The following is a 15,389-nucleotide window of genomic DNA, read 5'->3' as shown; positions in this document are numbered from 1 at the left end:
ATTACTTGCATCTCCACTACCCTCTGTAATTAAGTGACTGGCTACATTAATACATTTTGCCCCAACTTGAAACTCATTACATTTGCCAGAGATCAACTGCACAACTAAGCAGCCTAGTGAAAAAACCCGTCTGATATATCCACCACCGCCCTTTCAAGAACAAAACAGATTCCAGATGCCAAGAGTAACACGGATGTGTAGATCATTGATCTTTGCAATTGCACTTACATAGCAGCTTCCTTATGCCACTGTGAGACACAAACACATTATTGAATGGGCAGCACACTACACCATGAGGAGTGCTTAGTTGGAAGAGTGTTTTCCTTTCAATCAGACCTATGTAAGAAGTGTTTTGTGTCGTGAGTGACTACTGTGCATCTCAATCCAGTCTTGGTAGTGATGTAGCACTGATGTCCAAGTTTGGGAATGCTTAGTTTACTGACTGCTACGACTTGCTCTGCAGGTCCTCTATGAAACATTTGGCGATTACCAAGCCTGCAACCCGTATCCTGTGCAGAGAATTAAGAAATACACTACGCAGTGTTACTTATTTTACATAGAAGGTCCTTGCTGGCTTGACCCCTTAAATAATTTAACTGTTGGACTTAAGAATAGAAAGCATTGGTAGATATTTTTAATTTGAATATCAAATACAAATAATTGACTCAATATGTCAAAGTACATACAAACATGCAAAAGAATATGAAAAGTTAAATACTAAAATCTGCATAGTAAACACCACTAGGGTCAAGGAAAACCGCAGTAAATAAGTGTTTCTTCCACTGGTTTCAATGGACAGTCGCTGTACATTAGCGCAAAAAAAAAAAACAAGGATGTGAGGTTCCCCATTGCAATGACTTTACATCTCAAACCGCAGTTGCCAGTCCCCTACAATGTACGCTTACTAGTTCAGGCCCTTATGACGTAATACTTGTTCAATTACGTGGACACCAGGTGAATAATTTGGTCACTCTTTTGAAACGTCACTTCAACCAGTTTGAAAGTTAAACTCGCGGTGATGCAACTCGCCTTCCTGCTCATTTGTTCAACATTAGTGAGGCGGTTAAGTCCCAGACGGGCTCAGTTCAGCACGAGATACCGTGTAACTGCCCTGTCGACAGGGAACGAGCGATTGCAAGCATGGCGTGTGATGACATTCTTGCAAGCATGGCCACTCCCGGGGGGAATGCTGCTGAAGGCATGCATCTCCTCAGAGCATTGCTTCATTTTTTGAAAGGGCACATGTAATACCGACTCTTGCACATCTCACAAAGATGCAATAAAAATCAGCATCTGCCGCCAAAGGGATCAGAGAATGTGTATTTATACTATGACTGTTTCACATAGTTTCTGTCTATTACTACGTTAGAGCGTTCAGGCCTTATTACTGAGGCATCAAAAATAAACTGATCTTAAAAAGGGAAAAAGAAGCTGCACTTCACAGATAATCCGTTTTTATTTAAAGACCCATGACTGCCAAGCTGCCAGTTTTAGCTTCATATCTTGGTTTTACCCCTTGAAAAGTCTCCAAAATCGTTTACTCACACAGGGGGTTGCTGTTATGGAAAAGGGTTATGGTTATTAAACTCAATAGTAATCATTGTATTGGCCTTCGGGTGGATGAACGGCTAAATCGAGCTGCAAGGAATCTAACGTAACCCTTGGATCAAACACAGATTATTGTAGAGGATGCATTAGTCCTCTAAGCCATCAGACCTGAACCCAACCATAAAGGGTAGTTAACATGGCCTGCCCATTCTGGCACAAACAGCACTAACCTGGGGAGTACTTTAAAAAAAGGTAAATGTAGCGTCCGATCTTTCATCAACCCGCACACCAAGAATACATAATGTCAATCTCTCTCGAACTGTATATTTCAAGAGGTACACATACCTTGACCACAAATATTTAAACTAAGTAAACAAAAATTACTGCCCTAACAAAAGCCATGTAAAACAAGACGTATTTAGAGACCACATTGTCCTTCAACCTTTTCCTTTACTACTTTCTCGTTATTCTTTCTTCAGGTTTACCATTCTGTCAATTAGGGCTTTCCTTGTCTTCTCAACTTCTGCACTCAATCGCTCAATCTCCACTTTCAGTCGTTCATTCTCTGCTAAGAGTTCAGACACTTTCCTGTCTCCTTCTTGCTCTCTCTCTTTCAGTCTTTTCCCTCCTCGGGGCTGTCCACTGCGCTTCCTCTTCGTTCCACATGGAGAACTAGAGTCTTCATCCTCTGTGTGATTAATGCTGCCAGAATCGGACTCCGGGACCACAGGCAACTGCTCGTCACTTGCCGGACTCCCTAAAGTTGCACAAAAACTTGGTTCATGGTCCTGGATCAGAAACTCAAGGAGGCTGTCCGAGAAATCACCTTCCAAACTCTGACACTGTTCATTGTCGAAATCTGCAGGGCAGCATGTCGTCACAGGCTCAGAGTTCCACAGTAATGTTGCTTCAAGTGGGTCCCATACTTTCAACTCATTCTGGATGGATGACAAAACACACGTAAAACATATAACACAAAACACCCAGCCCCATGTCAGCAGCAACTTGAAAGAAAAAAAAACAACTTAGGTTTGTAGTTTTCTAGTGGACAGTAACAAGTAAGATTGAGAAGCCAAAGGGTGGCCAACTATTCTGCATTCACCCCTATTTAATGCATAGAGCAAGACACATTTTGAAGCCTCGATAAGGACACCGTAGACCACATTCACCACAACTAGATTTGCATAGTCTTGGCACAATCCAAATGCTATAAAGCTCTGCTTGGAAAGAACTCACTGTCCGACATAGATCTCAGATAAAACAGCAGTAGTATAATTTTTACTGTTATTTGGGCAAATCAGCTATCGACTGAGGTGGACACTGAAGCATGTAAACCATCCTTGCTGAAGCAGATGGTGTGGCTGAGTAGACCATTACCTCTGAACTGCTGTGTTGGGTATCAATGTTTTTCCTGTTACATGAACGTCAGCTTTGTTGGCTTGGAATCGAGACTTTTTTTGCAGATTACTGATCTCCTCAGACTTGGTCTGCTGTCTCACTCTTTGGGGTCTGAGGGTGTAATCACTAACCAGGTTTCGTAATTAGTTAAAGGTCGCCCTGTCAAGGGATCATTGCAAAATCTGCTTCTCCGGTGGAATCCTTGAAACCAACCTCTCAAATTCCTTCTGTGACCAGACTGTTAGCGAATAGCTTTTCACTAAACAGTTGAAAATGTAGCCAACTAATACAATTATGTAAAAATGTATAATCTTAAAAGTCCCATTTACTGTTCTTTATTGGTCTGAGGAGAAGACCTCTTGCACTTTCTTAAATGCTTCATTTTTTTGCATTTGTTTGTATTTATCCATACTAATGTTTAAATCATTGTATTTATCCAGGTTTTTCAGGTTCAGTGAAAAAATGATCAAATAGTATACTTCCATATCTACGAAAGATAACTGAACTCACGTGGGGCCAGTTGAATTTTAGCACTAAAGGCAGCCGTACATAGAACTATACAATAATTTAAGAACATAAGCATTTTAGCACGCTTACGTGTGCAGCTATTTGAAAAAAAAGATCATATCTTACCTTTATTCAATTCCCTATGCTATCAATGTCAACCGATATTGGCGTGGTACACAAGCCTAATATTTATTCAAAAGACCTTCTTGCTGTATATTTCCATTTTTAAAAACGACTACAGACATGTAAACATTGGGTTAGTCTACGTTTATGAATACAAATCACTTGCATGTCTATGTGGAATAATAGAAGCAATCTTTAATGTACAGTTCTTTTAAAGTTACTGCACAATAACTTCATTAAGTGCAATTCTTTGCCCAATGTCAACATTTTTTCTGGGAATGGTTTATTGTGCATTTTATTTTACCAATCCGTTGTTAATTTTAACTCCAATATATTAACTGTGAGGATGCATTGATAAATTAATTGTTCCAATCTGGCACCCTAATTCTGCACACAGCCGTGCTCCATGAAACCGTCCTTGGTGATAGTATGTTACTCCAAGATCTTCACACTAGATATTTTAATTTCACCAGAGCTGGATTCCCCCAAATGTCTCAATATTGGGTTTTCCTGTTACTGGTAACAACAACAAATTATAAAAAAAACCCTGGGCCATTGTACAGTTAAGAGGGAAGGGTCCAACCAAACAACTTGGCGCAAGTCTCTCAGTTTTGCCTCCATCAAACATGTAGGAAAGCATTTTAGTTCTCAGAAGTAAACCTTCAAAGCCCAGGAGTTGCATTCATTTTCCCAAAGACTAGTGACAGTGCCAACGTGGGTGTGGCGCTACAGACAGTCCTGCATGGCTGTAACCGTTACAAATCTGTCTTGATTGGTCACACTTCCATTGGAAGAATATGACAACACGTTCCGCAGCAGAATGCACTTCACTCGGTCAACCGAGATTGAGTCCACTATAAAACTGTTTAATGGAACCTGCTGACAAGTGAATTCAGAATTCTGCTTTACTAAGACCTGAAGTATTAGGTTAATTAATTCTGCTGTCATAACATCACTTCCACAGCAACAGTGCCTGCTGCCGTACTACTGAGGCTTCAAACTGCTTTGGGTAATAGTTGTATTACCCAGGTGGCGGAAATCACTTCATCACGCCAGGCTTCATCCCTGTGATATAGAAGTCACAGGTATTTAAGTAACCGCTACACTGACCGACTCTTATCTGTACAGCTTAAGAAGTCAAAAACCCAGGAAGAGCTGGCTGACTTTAATTGAGCAGTTTAAGTTGCATAAAATGATTCTGGAAAAAGTAGACATTCTCCACTGACTATTACTTTTACTTGTAGCAGCTTATCTTTCTTGCAGTTTTAAGAACAGACTCGGTGATGTGCCTTATGACCATGTACCACACACATCTACAAGAGTTAAACTATCATGTATCATTTGGCTTACATTAGATCCATTAATATACATAAGAGTACACAAAATAAAATCTCATCTCATGCAATTTGTGGCATGAGTGGAGTGCCTTGCCTGTGCCACTTTGTACGTCACACTGTTTGGCTAAAGTGCCTCTGTGTACCTTAAAATGAAGTCAGGCTCACTGGCTTGGCCAATGCTTGTCCTAATAGCGTTTGATACTGGAATGTGCTAGTTTCTAAATATTTCACCAAGAAGGGGGCCAAGGCACGAGGATTCAAACATATCTGTAAGAATCACACAGACTGTGTGGACTGCAGGTCTAGAACTCGGTTGAAAAGTACTGCTTTACAGCATATAGCTATAATGTCCGAATAAATGCAGCACACTGGTGGTGTGTGTGATCCTCAACCAAAGACTGTTGAGTTAGGTGGCAAAACCCTCGAGGCCTCACCTGTTGTGTTCCCACTGGCTGGCTGCCCTTGACATCGGAGAGCAGTACATCGTGGAGGTCCTCATACCAGGCCTCCAGCTCCCAGCCGGACAGTGTGCTGGGTGCTGGAGCACAGGAGGAAAGCGGCAGGGACTCTGCCGTCATTTCTGAGCCTCTGCCAGGCGGGCTCGCTGAAAAAATAAACATTGTTGCAATCACTAAACACTTAACGAACACCTTCTACACATGCATTCTTCAGACAAGGGTTTATATTAGATGGTTTTGACCAAGAAAGTACCCCACTAATTTAAATGCGAGTTTCGAGTCTCTACTTGGTATTTGCACACAGGTGATTAAGCACAACAGCATCAGCCCTAGGGCAGGCAGCAATTGCTAGAACAATGTTCGACCAACGGAGAACATTAGTTCACTTCAGCAGTGTGTCCATCGTACTGCTCAAGCCCTGCATCTCATGACTGAACTGCCCCATCTCCCCTGTAACCCAATAGCTTTCATGAGGACATAAAGGTTATGTTATAAATTTATGACGGCATGTCTACCGTTTCGAATGTCCCATTGGCACTAAGTGGAGCTAATGTGATAGGTTGAGCAACGAGAAAGGATGCTCTCACAGGAGATAGGGATATGTGAGCCTCAACACATCTGTGCGTGTTGTCTGTGTCAAATAAATTGTGAAGTTGTATGTCTTTTCAGCACTTGCTTCATTTTACACGGGTAGACGTGTTTCCTCACTGTGTCCTGTCGGACTCCTGTACTGCCAATGTTGGTCGTGGGTTAAGAGAGCAGAGGTTCTGCATAACAAGGGGTTAACCTATGACCCATCATCAACCAGCGTCTGTGCGCAGTGACGTTGAGCCAGAGGATTTGTCCTTGGCGTGTGGCAAAGTCAGATCTGACATATGTGGTGCTGTGTTGACTGTGGATCTCTCAAAGTAATGCATCAGACTTTTTTTCCTCTGCTAGTTAAATTAAAGCCACCAAATTCCTAGTCAGACTTTAGCCCGCTTCTCCTACATTAATCTAGTTTTGGCGTCCGACTACAGGTCCTTTTTATGACCATGGGCCATGCCTCCACGTGCTGCTCAGTAAATAGTACAAAAACTGGCCTTCTATGGTGGGAGGTTGTCCTTTGGTGGCACGGTGACCCCTGGCTGAGGTAGCTACACACGGAGATGTCAGTTAACTAAAAACACCACAGAAAGGATGAAATCGATTAGGTTTGTTATCGCTGGATTTCCTTAGATGGGCTAAATTGAGTGTTGGAAAATACTTTGGACACCGTGTCTCTCTAGGTCAAGAGCTCTGCCTGTGAAATCTATGGCTGTGTTAGACTACTGCTTTTTTGAAGGCACATTTGTGTACTATAATTACCACAACCCACATATGTGCAACGTAATCACAACCATTTAAACATGGCCATGAGCCAATTAAGAGAAATACTGCAAGTAAGTCACGTCTACTACTGATGTGTAAGGCCCTGCAGAGCTTTCTTAAACTAGCAGTTGCTAGTCACAATGTGGTCAGATCATCCCCGTCACAAAAGGCCCGACAACTCAGGACTAAAAACACGCAGCTCATTCGCTGCTGCTGCTTCTAACAACTGAAGGAGATTGTGAAACAAGTATATATTTTTACCTGATCAGGTGTGGTGATGAATGAAGATAGTCTTTCTCTTCCAACACTGAGAAAGAAAAAAAGGAAGACAATTAAAACCTTATGAAAATGACTAACATATCAATAATCTTAACTCGTCTGCTCCATGACTAAACAAACTACCGTTCTAATCCTGGGTTACCCATTTGGCCTCATGTGTGATCCTGGCAAAATCTCTCATCTACTTTGAGCCCAGGCTTCTCATACCTGCCAAAATTGTGAAAGGAGCCCGATGTGCTGTGTAACAACCCGCATCCTCTGTCTTTGCAGGTATAAAAGAAAACAAATCCCCCCCCCCCCCCCCCCCATTAGTACTTAATAACCCCCTTGAGTGATGCCAAAATCCAGACCTGGCTGGAAAGCATCCTTCTAAATCACTGGGGCAAGTGAGTGGAGATTGGGTATTTATTTTAAAGCTTTAGTTTTACAGCTTGATAAAATTATCGAGTTGTTGGTCAATCGCTTGCAAATAAATTGTGTTAGTCTGATTAAAAAGCATTGATTGGTTACTTTCTATGGATACATGTGCTTTATATTAGGATTGTCTAACACGTAGCCTGAACTTCAACGATGGAGCTACATGGGGGCATATTAACAAGCCAGGCGATAAAATTATCGCCGCTTTAGCGGCAGAAAACTGCCGCTAAAACGGCGATAATGGGCTTGATAATATGCTCTATGGAATTCCAATTGAAACCCATGTTAGATGTGAAGGACGTCTAACATGGGCTTCAATTGGAATTCCATAGAGCCTATTATCAAGCCCATTATCGCCGTTTTAGCTGCAGTTTTCTGCCGCTAAAGCGGCGATAATTATATCGCCTGGCTTGTTAATATGCCCCTAGATATCTTGCTTGCGTTTGAGTTTTATGACTGTAGTCATCTGTGCTTTCAGAATAGGAGGAAGAACTGAAACAGGAGCAGGAGGAAGGAGTTTAATTCAATCTGCGCATCTTAATTCTTGTGGGAGAACTATCCTCACTTACGCGTATCTAGTCATGTGTAGAAACCTAGTCTAATGCAGTCTGATTTCAGCTGTGAAGAGTAAAGCGCATGCATATACATGCGAAGAAGTGGGGTTTGAAGCTATGATCATTTGTTTTATAGACGGTGGATCTGCTTCAACTTTTTCTGGAGTTGATATGCTGTTCAAGGATGGGTTTATATTACAATATTTGAGGTGACTAGCCTTGGTACAGCTAGGCTCCTCTAGTTGCGGAGGGATTTAATTATTGAGATAGTCTTTGGGAAAAACTCTACTTTGAGTACTTTAAACTTTTAATACTACTTTTATTATGTGTGGTTTTAGTTTATATGTAGCCACTGCTATGGTCTGATAACCTATTTATTATAGAGATGGCCATTGGGAAGAATTGTACCTTAAGCATGTTGATCTATGAGGGGTTTTAGTATACATGTGGATTTATTTATGATGTTTGCTCCTAATTCATCCACTGCGTTTTCAAATCCAAGATCGGCGTATCTCCCAATAAAATGCTAGAACCAGGGCTTTAAGTTGGCAAGGTCCTACAGGTGCTCATCACCGGCAGTTCTAAAAACGCAGGTGCTGAGACTGGCTCTATGGAGCTCTCCATTTTTGCCCTCACCATCAGGGTGAAAAATGTTCTCAACTCTGAAGCAATAACACTCTTTACTGCCTACGAGGTAGCTTCAAAAGAGAAGTGCTATAGTGCTAACAACCACTGACAGCCAATAATTCTGGCTTGTAGGTGAACTGTTACTTGTATTATATATCTGGATGCACTAACAAAAGCAGCAAAATACTACTCGGGAGGGAACTATGTTTACCACAGATTTTTACCTTAGGAGTTTAAGCCACGCCCTTAATTACATAAGCCACTGCCCATGGAGCGAACCCCAAACCCCCCAGTATTTTCATCCCACTTAAAGCCCTGCCTCTAAGATAATTTTGTACCATGGTTAGAAGAACAAAGCAGTAGAGATCTCTACATTTTGATTTCTCGCACCCTTTTGTAAACGAGACGATCATGAATTTAAAGCCCACGTTAAACATGTCTGGTCAAGTCCCGAAACAGCAGCTGCTTCAATAACTCGTACCCTCGTTTTATCGTCCATTTGAAAAACTGGGATTACAAAAACTGCCGGCTGCGCATTCTAGTAAAAATAAGTTGTATAATTATGACCGCAGTTAGGGAATCGTTGCAATAAAATTCATTTTGCTTTGCCACGCAGAACCCAAGAGTGGCTCAATTCATTTGAATTCATGTTGCTGTATGGAGCTGCTGCCGTCCCCAGCACAGGCCTCTTATCCCCGAGCCACCACCCTTCCTCCAGATGCCACTGGCACAGCTCCAGCCGCTCCGCCCGCCTCATGACATTCCCAGCTGGCGTCAATCAGCTGGAGATGGCGCTCCCACGGAAATCACGAGACGCGCCTCATAGGCCTTCGGTAGGAAGTGGCGCGTTCCATTCCTATGGGAAAATAACGGAATTGGACGATGGTAGCAAAATATAAACGGACAATCTTACCTAAAACTTTAGTCTTAGTCGTTTAAGCAGTTTTAGCTTTTGGGCAGATCATACACACGTATTGTTGGCACTCAACCTTCCCTATACAATCTACTTTGGATTGTCCAGAATGAAAAAGCCTTTTCGGTGCTTGAAGTTTGTTCTTCACTAATGTAATTGTGCATCTCCCATTTAAAGAGTTCCTCGTGGGTCTTCCATTGAAGAAATAACAGTAATGGTTTGGTCTCAATGAGAAACACTGACGGTCTCCCTATAAAGCCAGAGCAGCAGCAAGTACAGTGCCAACGGGAGACAATTACACTGGCGGAAATGGGAAGCAAGGATCTGAAGTCAATGGTCTAAATTCATGCTTCAGCCACTGCGGAGAGATTGCCTCTAGCCGGGTATGAGCAGGGCTGTTTGTTGTAGCGATGCCACTTTTTGCTTTGCCAACTGAGTTGTCAGAGGGTGTGCGGCTTCAAATATTTCCCGAATATGTACAACATTTTAAAAATGCAGTTAGAATACGATATCCACTGTTCTGCTCAAGGTGCGGTTAGTAGTGTGAATGTCGAGAAATGTCGAGCTCATACCATGTCCAATGTTCTTCAGGGCAGTAGGGGAGGAGTGGGTGAATCCATGAGGTATTGTTCTCTTTGTATTCTACACAACGCCCCCAAGTCAACAAAACGAACGAAATACCAACTACACCGCACGTTTTCCTACAGCCAACATTTTATTTTTCCATTAAACTGTGAAACTGAAATCTAATAACCAAATTAGGTATGCACATTCACTAAAGAGTGTGGGATTTAAAGAGCGGTCAGCTGTAGGGGGGGGGGGGGGGATCAATTAAAAGAGATACATTAAAAATAAAACAGGCTTTTCTCTGCTTAAATAAAGTCTACGCTACGCGGTTGAACCCCGTTCAAACTACGTACAATGGCAGTATTCGCAGACAAATGTAGGCAAGTCTAAATGAGAAAGTGGTCGTTAAAATTCAGTATTGGATACCGTTAAGGATGGAGGGAAATAAATGTAGCTACAGTGAGTGAAGATACAGGGGAAATTAAATCCTTCCACTACAGGTCAGCACCCACCATTCTGAAGCACTACAATAAATAATTAATATTTGATAGTATCTTTCTCTTCCATTAAAGAAGTTGAATAGCAACTAATATTTTACACATTTATTAAGTAGGTTACAATGTAGCTTTGTCAGCACGGTTTTTGCTGGACCCAATATTTGCATGTTTGTTTGAATAAGCATTGAAGGAAATTAACTGGTTTCCCTCTGTATGTATTAATTAATCCCCCCCACCCACCCCCAAACAATCTTAACAAATGACATCGGTTACCAAATACTATTTGCCCGTCTAATTGACTGGCTTCAAATTTCTAGCACGATTCGCTTTTCTGATGCAAACACATTATGTACAAAAGCTACCTTTAAGATGAAGGCTCGGAGCACAAACCAACATCCATGTGCATTGAAACAAACATTTCTGGATGAAGGAGCGCCTCTTGTCCAAAGCAAGGGTGCGCCTGATTACCGATAACCCAATACTATAAAGGCATGCGCGACCTTCCAGATCATGAACAGAAGGTGACTAACTGATCAAAACTAACATGTTTGTATCGTATGCAACCCAGCAGTCAAGCCTGCTCAGGAATAACAGTGCTGCACCGCAAACAAAATACTCAAACCTAACCAGATCATAGATTAGACTCAACTTGTACTTCTCAACACCTTGAATAAAAGGATTACAAAAAACAACGTCTAAAACTAAAAAAGAGTTGCTACGGTAGGCCTCAATCTCACGAAAGAGTCTCGTGAAGGAAGTTCTGCCTTAGCTTGCTTTGGAACAAAGAACTGGTTTCAAAGCCTTCAGAACCATTCACGAGGCCAAATAGGAACAGGCCTGGATTGGTATCGGAAAAATCCCCATCAACAAGCCACTATCAACCTCAGATCAAAACACAGAATTACATACCATCGACTGAAAAGAGATTAAGAGTTGTCATGCAAGAAGACAAACCAAGGAACGTGAGTCCGAACCACCACGCTCAGCACACATTTAAAAGATTTAGAAAAAGGCAAAATATGTTCTTTGAATAACAGTTAAACCATGATATCTAGGTGGTGAAAGTACTGCACGTGCCTCTTTTTACCACACCAGGCCACATTAATGAAATGTCTGAAACGCCAACTCGGTTTCAAAATGGTCTAACCCCACTCCAAACTCCAGAGCGTTATATATTGACTCCATAGCGCCTCTGATGTACATTCACTTCCCATTCCGTTTTTATTGTGCGTTGATGCAGCAAGAGCAATGTGGCGCTTGAAAAACAAAATGCAAATAAACTAGAGCACATGCCAGATATAACCTGCTTAAAACGAACAGAGGACTATAATAGTATTTGACCCTTTGCAATAACCATAAACCCATAATAAGGAACGCAAAGAAAAGAGACTATACGTATAAAGTATGACAAGTAGATCTAAATCTAGGGGAATAAATAGAGGCCAACCCAGGGGAATGGAAAGAGGAATAGGAAAAGAGGAAAATTAATGGATTCTGTCAGCAAGAGGACGAAGTGTCCACTGAGCTGACGCAGGTCTCTTCTGGCCAGTGGACAACCACATTCGCCGTTACTTCACACATGGCCTACGTTTACACAACTCTAGCTGCAGGGAACAGTGTATGTGGCCCTCGCCCAGCACCCGGACAGGTCCCACACAATAAAGACCAAGTATATGATCTGTCCCTGCACACTGGGGACATTGGAAGGTCACATTACCCCAACCCCACCGTGCATCCTCTCACCTTTCTCTTTCTAGACACAGCCTTGTGACACTGGTAAAAACGGTGGGCGCGGCGCGGGTCCGGGCGGGTTGCTGTACTAGGCTGGGCGAGGGGTCGCGAGCTCATGATAACCATCGTTTTACTTCTTCAGCGGTAGACAAGGATCAAGCGCTGACAAGCCGGACTTTATATCACCTCGGTGAGGAGGCGGGCTAAATAGAGCACCACCAGAGAAAAAGGACTCTGATGCCCACGCCCTGGTGACGTAACTACACCCGCACGCCTACAAACAGGATAGCCATTTTGTAACGGCATACTTTCTGAGAAAGGTAACAGCCGATAAAACATCTGTTGAAAATTACCGAAATTCCATTAATATATAAAAATGATGAAATTGATCTAAAATTACAAGTATGCCTATTTTATAATTTGAGTAACTGTACAACAATGACTCTAAGTCACCATTTTACTTACGTCAAAGCGAATCCATCATTATAATGTAAATATACCATGGCACTTAATGGCAGCTGATTTTACACAAAGGGTTGGCCCTGAGACCATGTTCGAAGCATTTCTTTAGTTTCAATAACCAAGTACTCGGTGCAACCTACCTTCGCCATATATGCATGGTAGCATGGCATTTAACTCCGCCCACTCAGGGGAGTGTACAATATAATAAACGCTATTTATTGTCTGTCTTGCGTGGATGAGATTTTGAGTCGGTAGCAGGTTAGGTTGACAATGCAGAGATGGTGACGTTGGAAACGTCTGGTTGGGTGCTAAGTGCCCTGAAGTGTCCCAATAGTGGTCACGAGTTCTGACGCAGCCCTTGTTAGTCTGACTCACGGGCAGAGGGTGATGCAATAGCTGGCAAGGTTCTGCCGGGGATTTCCAGTCAAACATGCCCACCCCTTTTGTGAGGATACGCCCATAAACCGACTGAAAGGCTGGTGTCTTTCTCCGCAGTTTTTTTTAACCAGACGAATATTGACTATGAAACCTGCTTGACCTGGACGCTTAAGAAAATAACGCTCGATAGCCATTAACCCCTTCGCTGCCAGGCCTTTTCCCCCTCTTGTGCCACGCCCTTTTTTGGCTATTTGGGGTAGTGCGCGCTGAGGCCCCTGTAACTTTTTGACCACATAAGGTATCCAGGCCAAATTTGCCAACATCATGGGGATTTTGAAGGTACTCGGGGTTTGTGGATTCCCCTGGAGGGGTCACAGAAATGAGCCAAAATACAGCAAAATTTAGTTTTTTTTTGGAAAAATGGGAAAAACGGGCTGCAAATGAAAGCATCTGGGTTTTTCCCTGCAAATGTTATCAAAAAAGGGTTTGTGGGGCTGAAATCACAATTTTCCCAGCTTTTAGGGGATACCAGACTTTTGTCAGAAACCCAAAATTTTTTTACACAGTTTTGGCATTTTTCTGGGACATAGCCTATTTTTGCTATTTTTTGTGCTTCCGACCTCCTTCCAGTTAATGGTAGAAATGGGTACAAAAGCAATAATGGATCCTGGAAAGCTATACATTTTAGAGAAGTAGACAAAATTCTGAATTCAGCAAGGGGTCATTTGTGTAGATCCATCAAGGTTTTTTTATAGAAACTGACAGTTAAATATGGGATAAATTGAAAATTTGTTGAATAAAAAAGACTTTTGTGTCAACGTTTTCACCTGTAACTTCTTCTAATTATGACAGCTCTTTGAAAGCAATATACCGTTACATCCGGTGGACATTACTGGTTGTGGGGATATATAGGACTTGTAGGTTCACCAAGAACCCGACGAACCCAGAGCCAAAAACTGAGCAGCAACTTGCAATGGTTTTTTATTATGTACCGGGTATATAGTAATTATTCTGTAAAAATGTGTACATGGAAAAATCGGTATTAAAGACACCTATGTATTTCTGAAATGGGAACAAAATATAGAGTTTAGAAACAGTAGATATTTGCACATTTCCGAAATTGGGAATACTCATACTAGCATGAGAATTATCAGTCATTTTTTTGAATGACTTCTTTTTTACACAATGTCTTTCATTTGGAAGGCAGAAATGCATCGAAAGTCAATAGGTAATAACAGTTCCTTTACAAATCTGAATTACCCTAAGTCTCCCGATAAAAATGGTACCTCACTTGTAGGGGTAGGCATAGTGCCCACGACAGGAAATGGCTCAAAATCCAACGTGAACACACCACATTTTCACAATGCAAAATTACCCTTTTTTAGCAAAGTGCCTAGCTGTAGTTTTTTAACCATAGCTCTGCCGGCACCTAGGGAAACCTAGCAAACCTATACATTTTTGAAAACTAGACACCCAGGGGAATACAGGATGGGGTGACTTGACTGCCTCCCACCAGGTTCTGTTACCCAGAATCCCTTGTAAACCTAAATAATTGCCAAAAAAAACACATTTTCTCCACATTTCCCTAGTGGAAAGTTCTGGAATCTGCGTGGATCCACAAATTTCCACGCACCCCGCGTTCCCCAAAGTCTTCAGAAAAAAATGGTACCTCATTTGTGTGGGTCGGCCTTGTGCCCGCGACAGGAAATGGCGCAAAACGCAACGTGGACACACCTAAAGTTCGCTGTGAAAAATGACCCTTTTTTGGCAAAGTGAATAGCTGTAGTTTTTTAACCATAGCTCTGCCGGCACCTAGGGAAACCTAGCAAACCTATACATTTTTGAAAACTAGACACCCAGGGGAATCCAGGATGGGGTGACGTGACTGCCTCCCACCAGGGTCTGCTACCCAGAATCCCTTGCAAACCTAAACAAGCATTGGCATAGCCAATAGGTCTCGCTTTTGGGACCTTATAAGTATTTAGATAGGCAGCACAATATCCTTTGTGCAACAACATTAACTGTTGCATGGTTAAACACTTATAAGGCACCAAAGGCGAGACCTATTGTCTATGCCAATCCTTTTTATTTATTTGTAAAGGACAAGCAGTGCGATCAGGCTCCGGCTGCCTCTTAGAGGTAGACAGAGAGAGGTGTGGAGAGAGAGAGAGGTGGAAAGAGAGAGAGAGAGAGAGGTGTGGAGAGAGAGAGAGAGGGAGAGGTGTGGAGAGAGAGAGAGAGAG

The 15,389-nt window shown here is 42.2% G+C and overlaps 1 protein-coding gene across 2 annotated transcripts; it reads right to left on the bottom strand.

The window, feature by feature from the left end:
• Nucleotides 1–612: 612 nt before the first annotated feature.
• On the bottom strand, nt 613–12,952 carry DDIT3 (DNA damage inducible transcript 3). 2 transcript variants are annotated; one of them, XM_085654604.1, is made up of 4 exons: nt 12,909–12,952; nt 6,983–7,028; nt 5,348–5,517; nt 613–2,486 (listed from the first exon to the last, which is right to left on the bottom strand). In XM_085654604.1, the coding sequence occupies exons 3-4, from the start codon at nt 5,489–5,491 to the stop codon at nt 2,013–2,015; spliced, it is 618 nt and encodes a 205-aa protein (XP_085510730.1). In that variant the 5' UTR covers nt 5,492–5,517; nt 6,983–7,028; nt 12,909–12,952; the 3' UTR covers nt 613–2,012. The 2 variants fall into 2 exon arrangements, with proteins under 2 accessions (XP_085510730.1, XP_085510729.1); XM_085654603.1 differs by lacking the exon at nt 12,909–12,952 and adding an exon at nt 12,319–12,460.
• Between the last annotated feature and the right edge of the window lie 2,437 nt (nt 12,953–15,389).

Source organism: Triturus cristatus, chromosome 4_1, assembly GCF_964204655.1.
Source record: "Triturus cristatus chromosome 4_1, aTriCri1.1, whole genome shotgun sequence".
Lineage (NCBI taxonomy): Eukaryota > Metazoa > Chordata > Amphibia > Caudata > Salamandridae > Triturus > Triturus cristatus.
The sequence above is the reverse complement of the archived record's forward strand: the minus strand, read 5'-3'. Positions and strand labels throughout refer to the sequence as shown.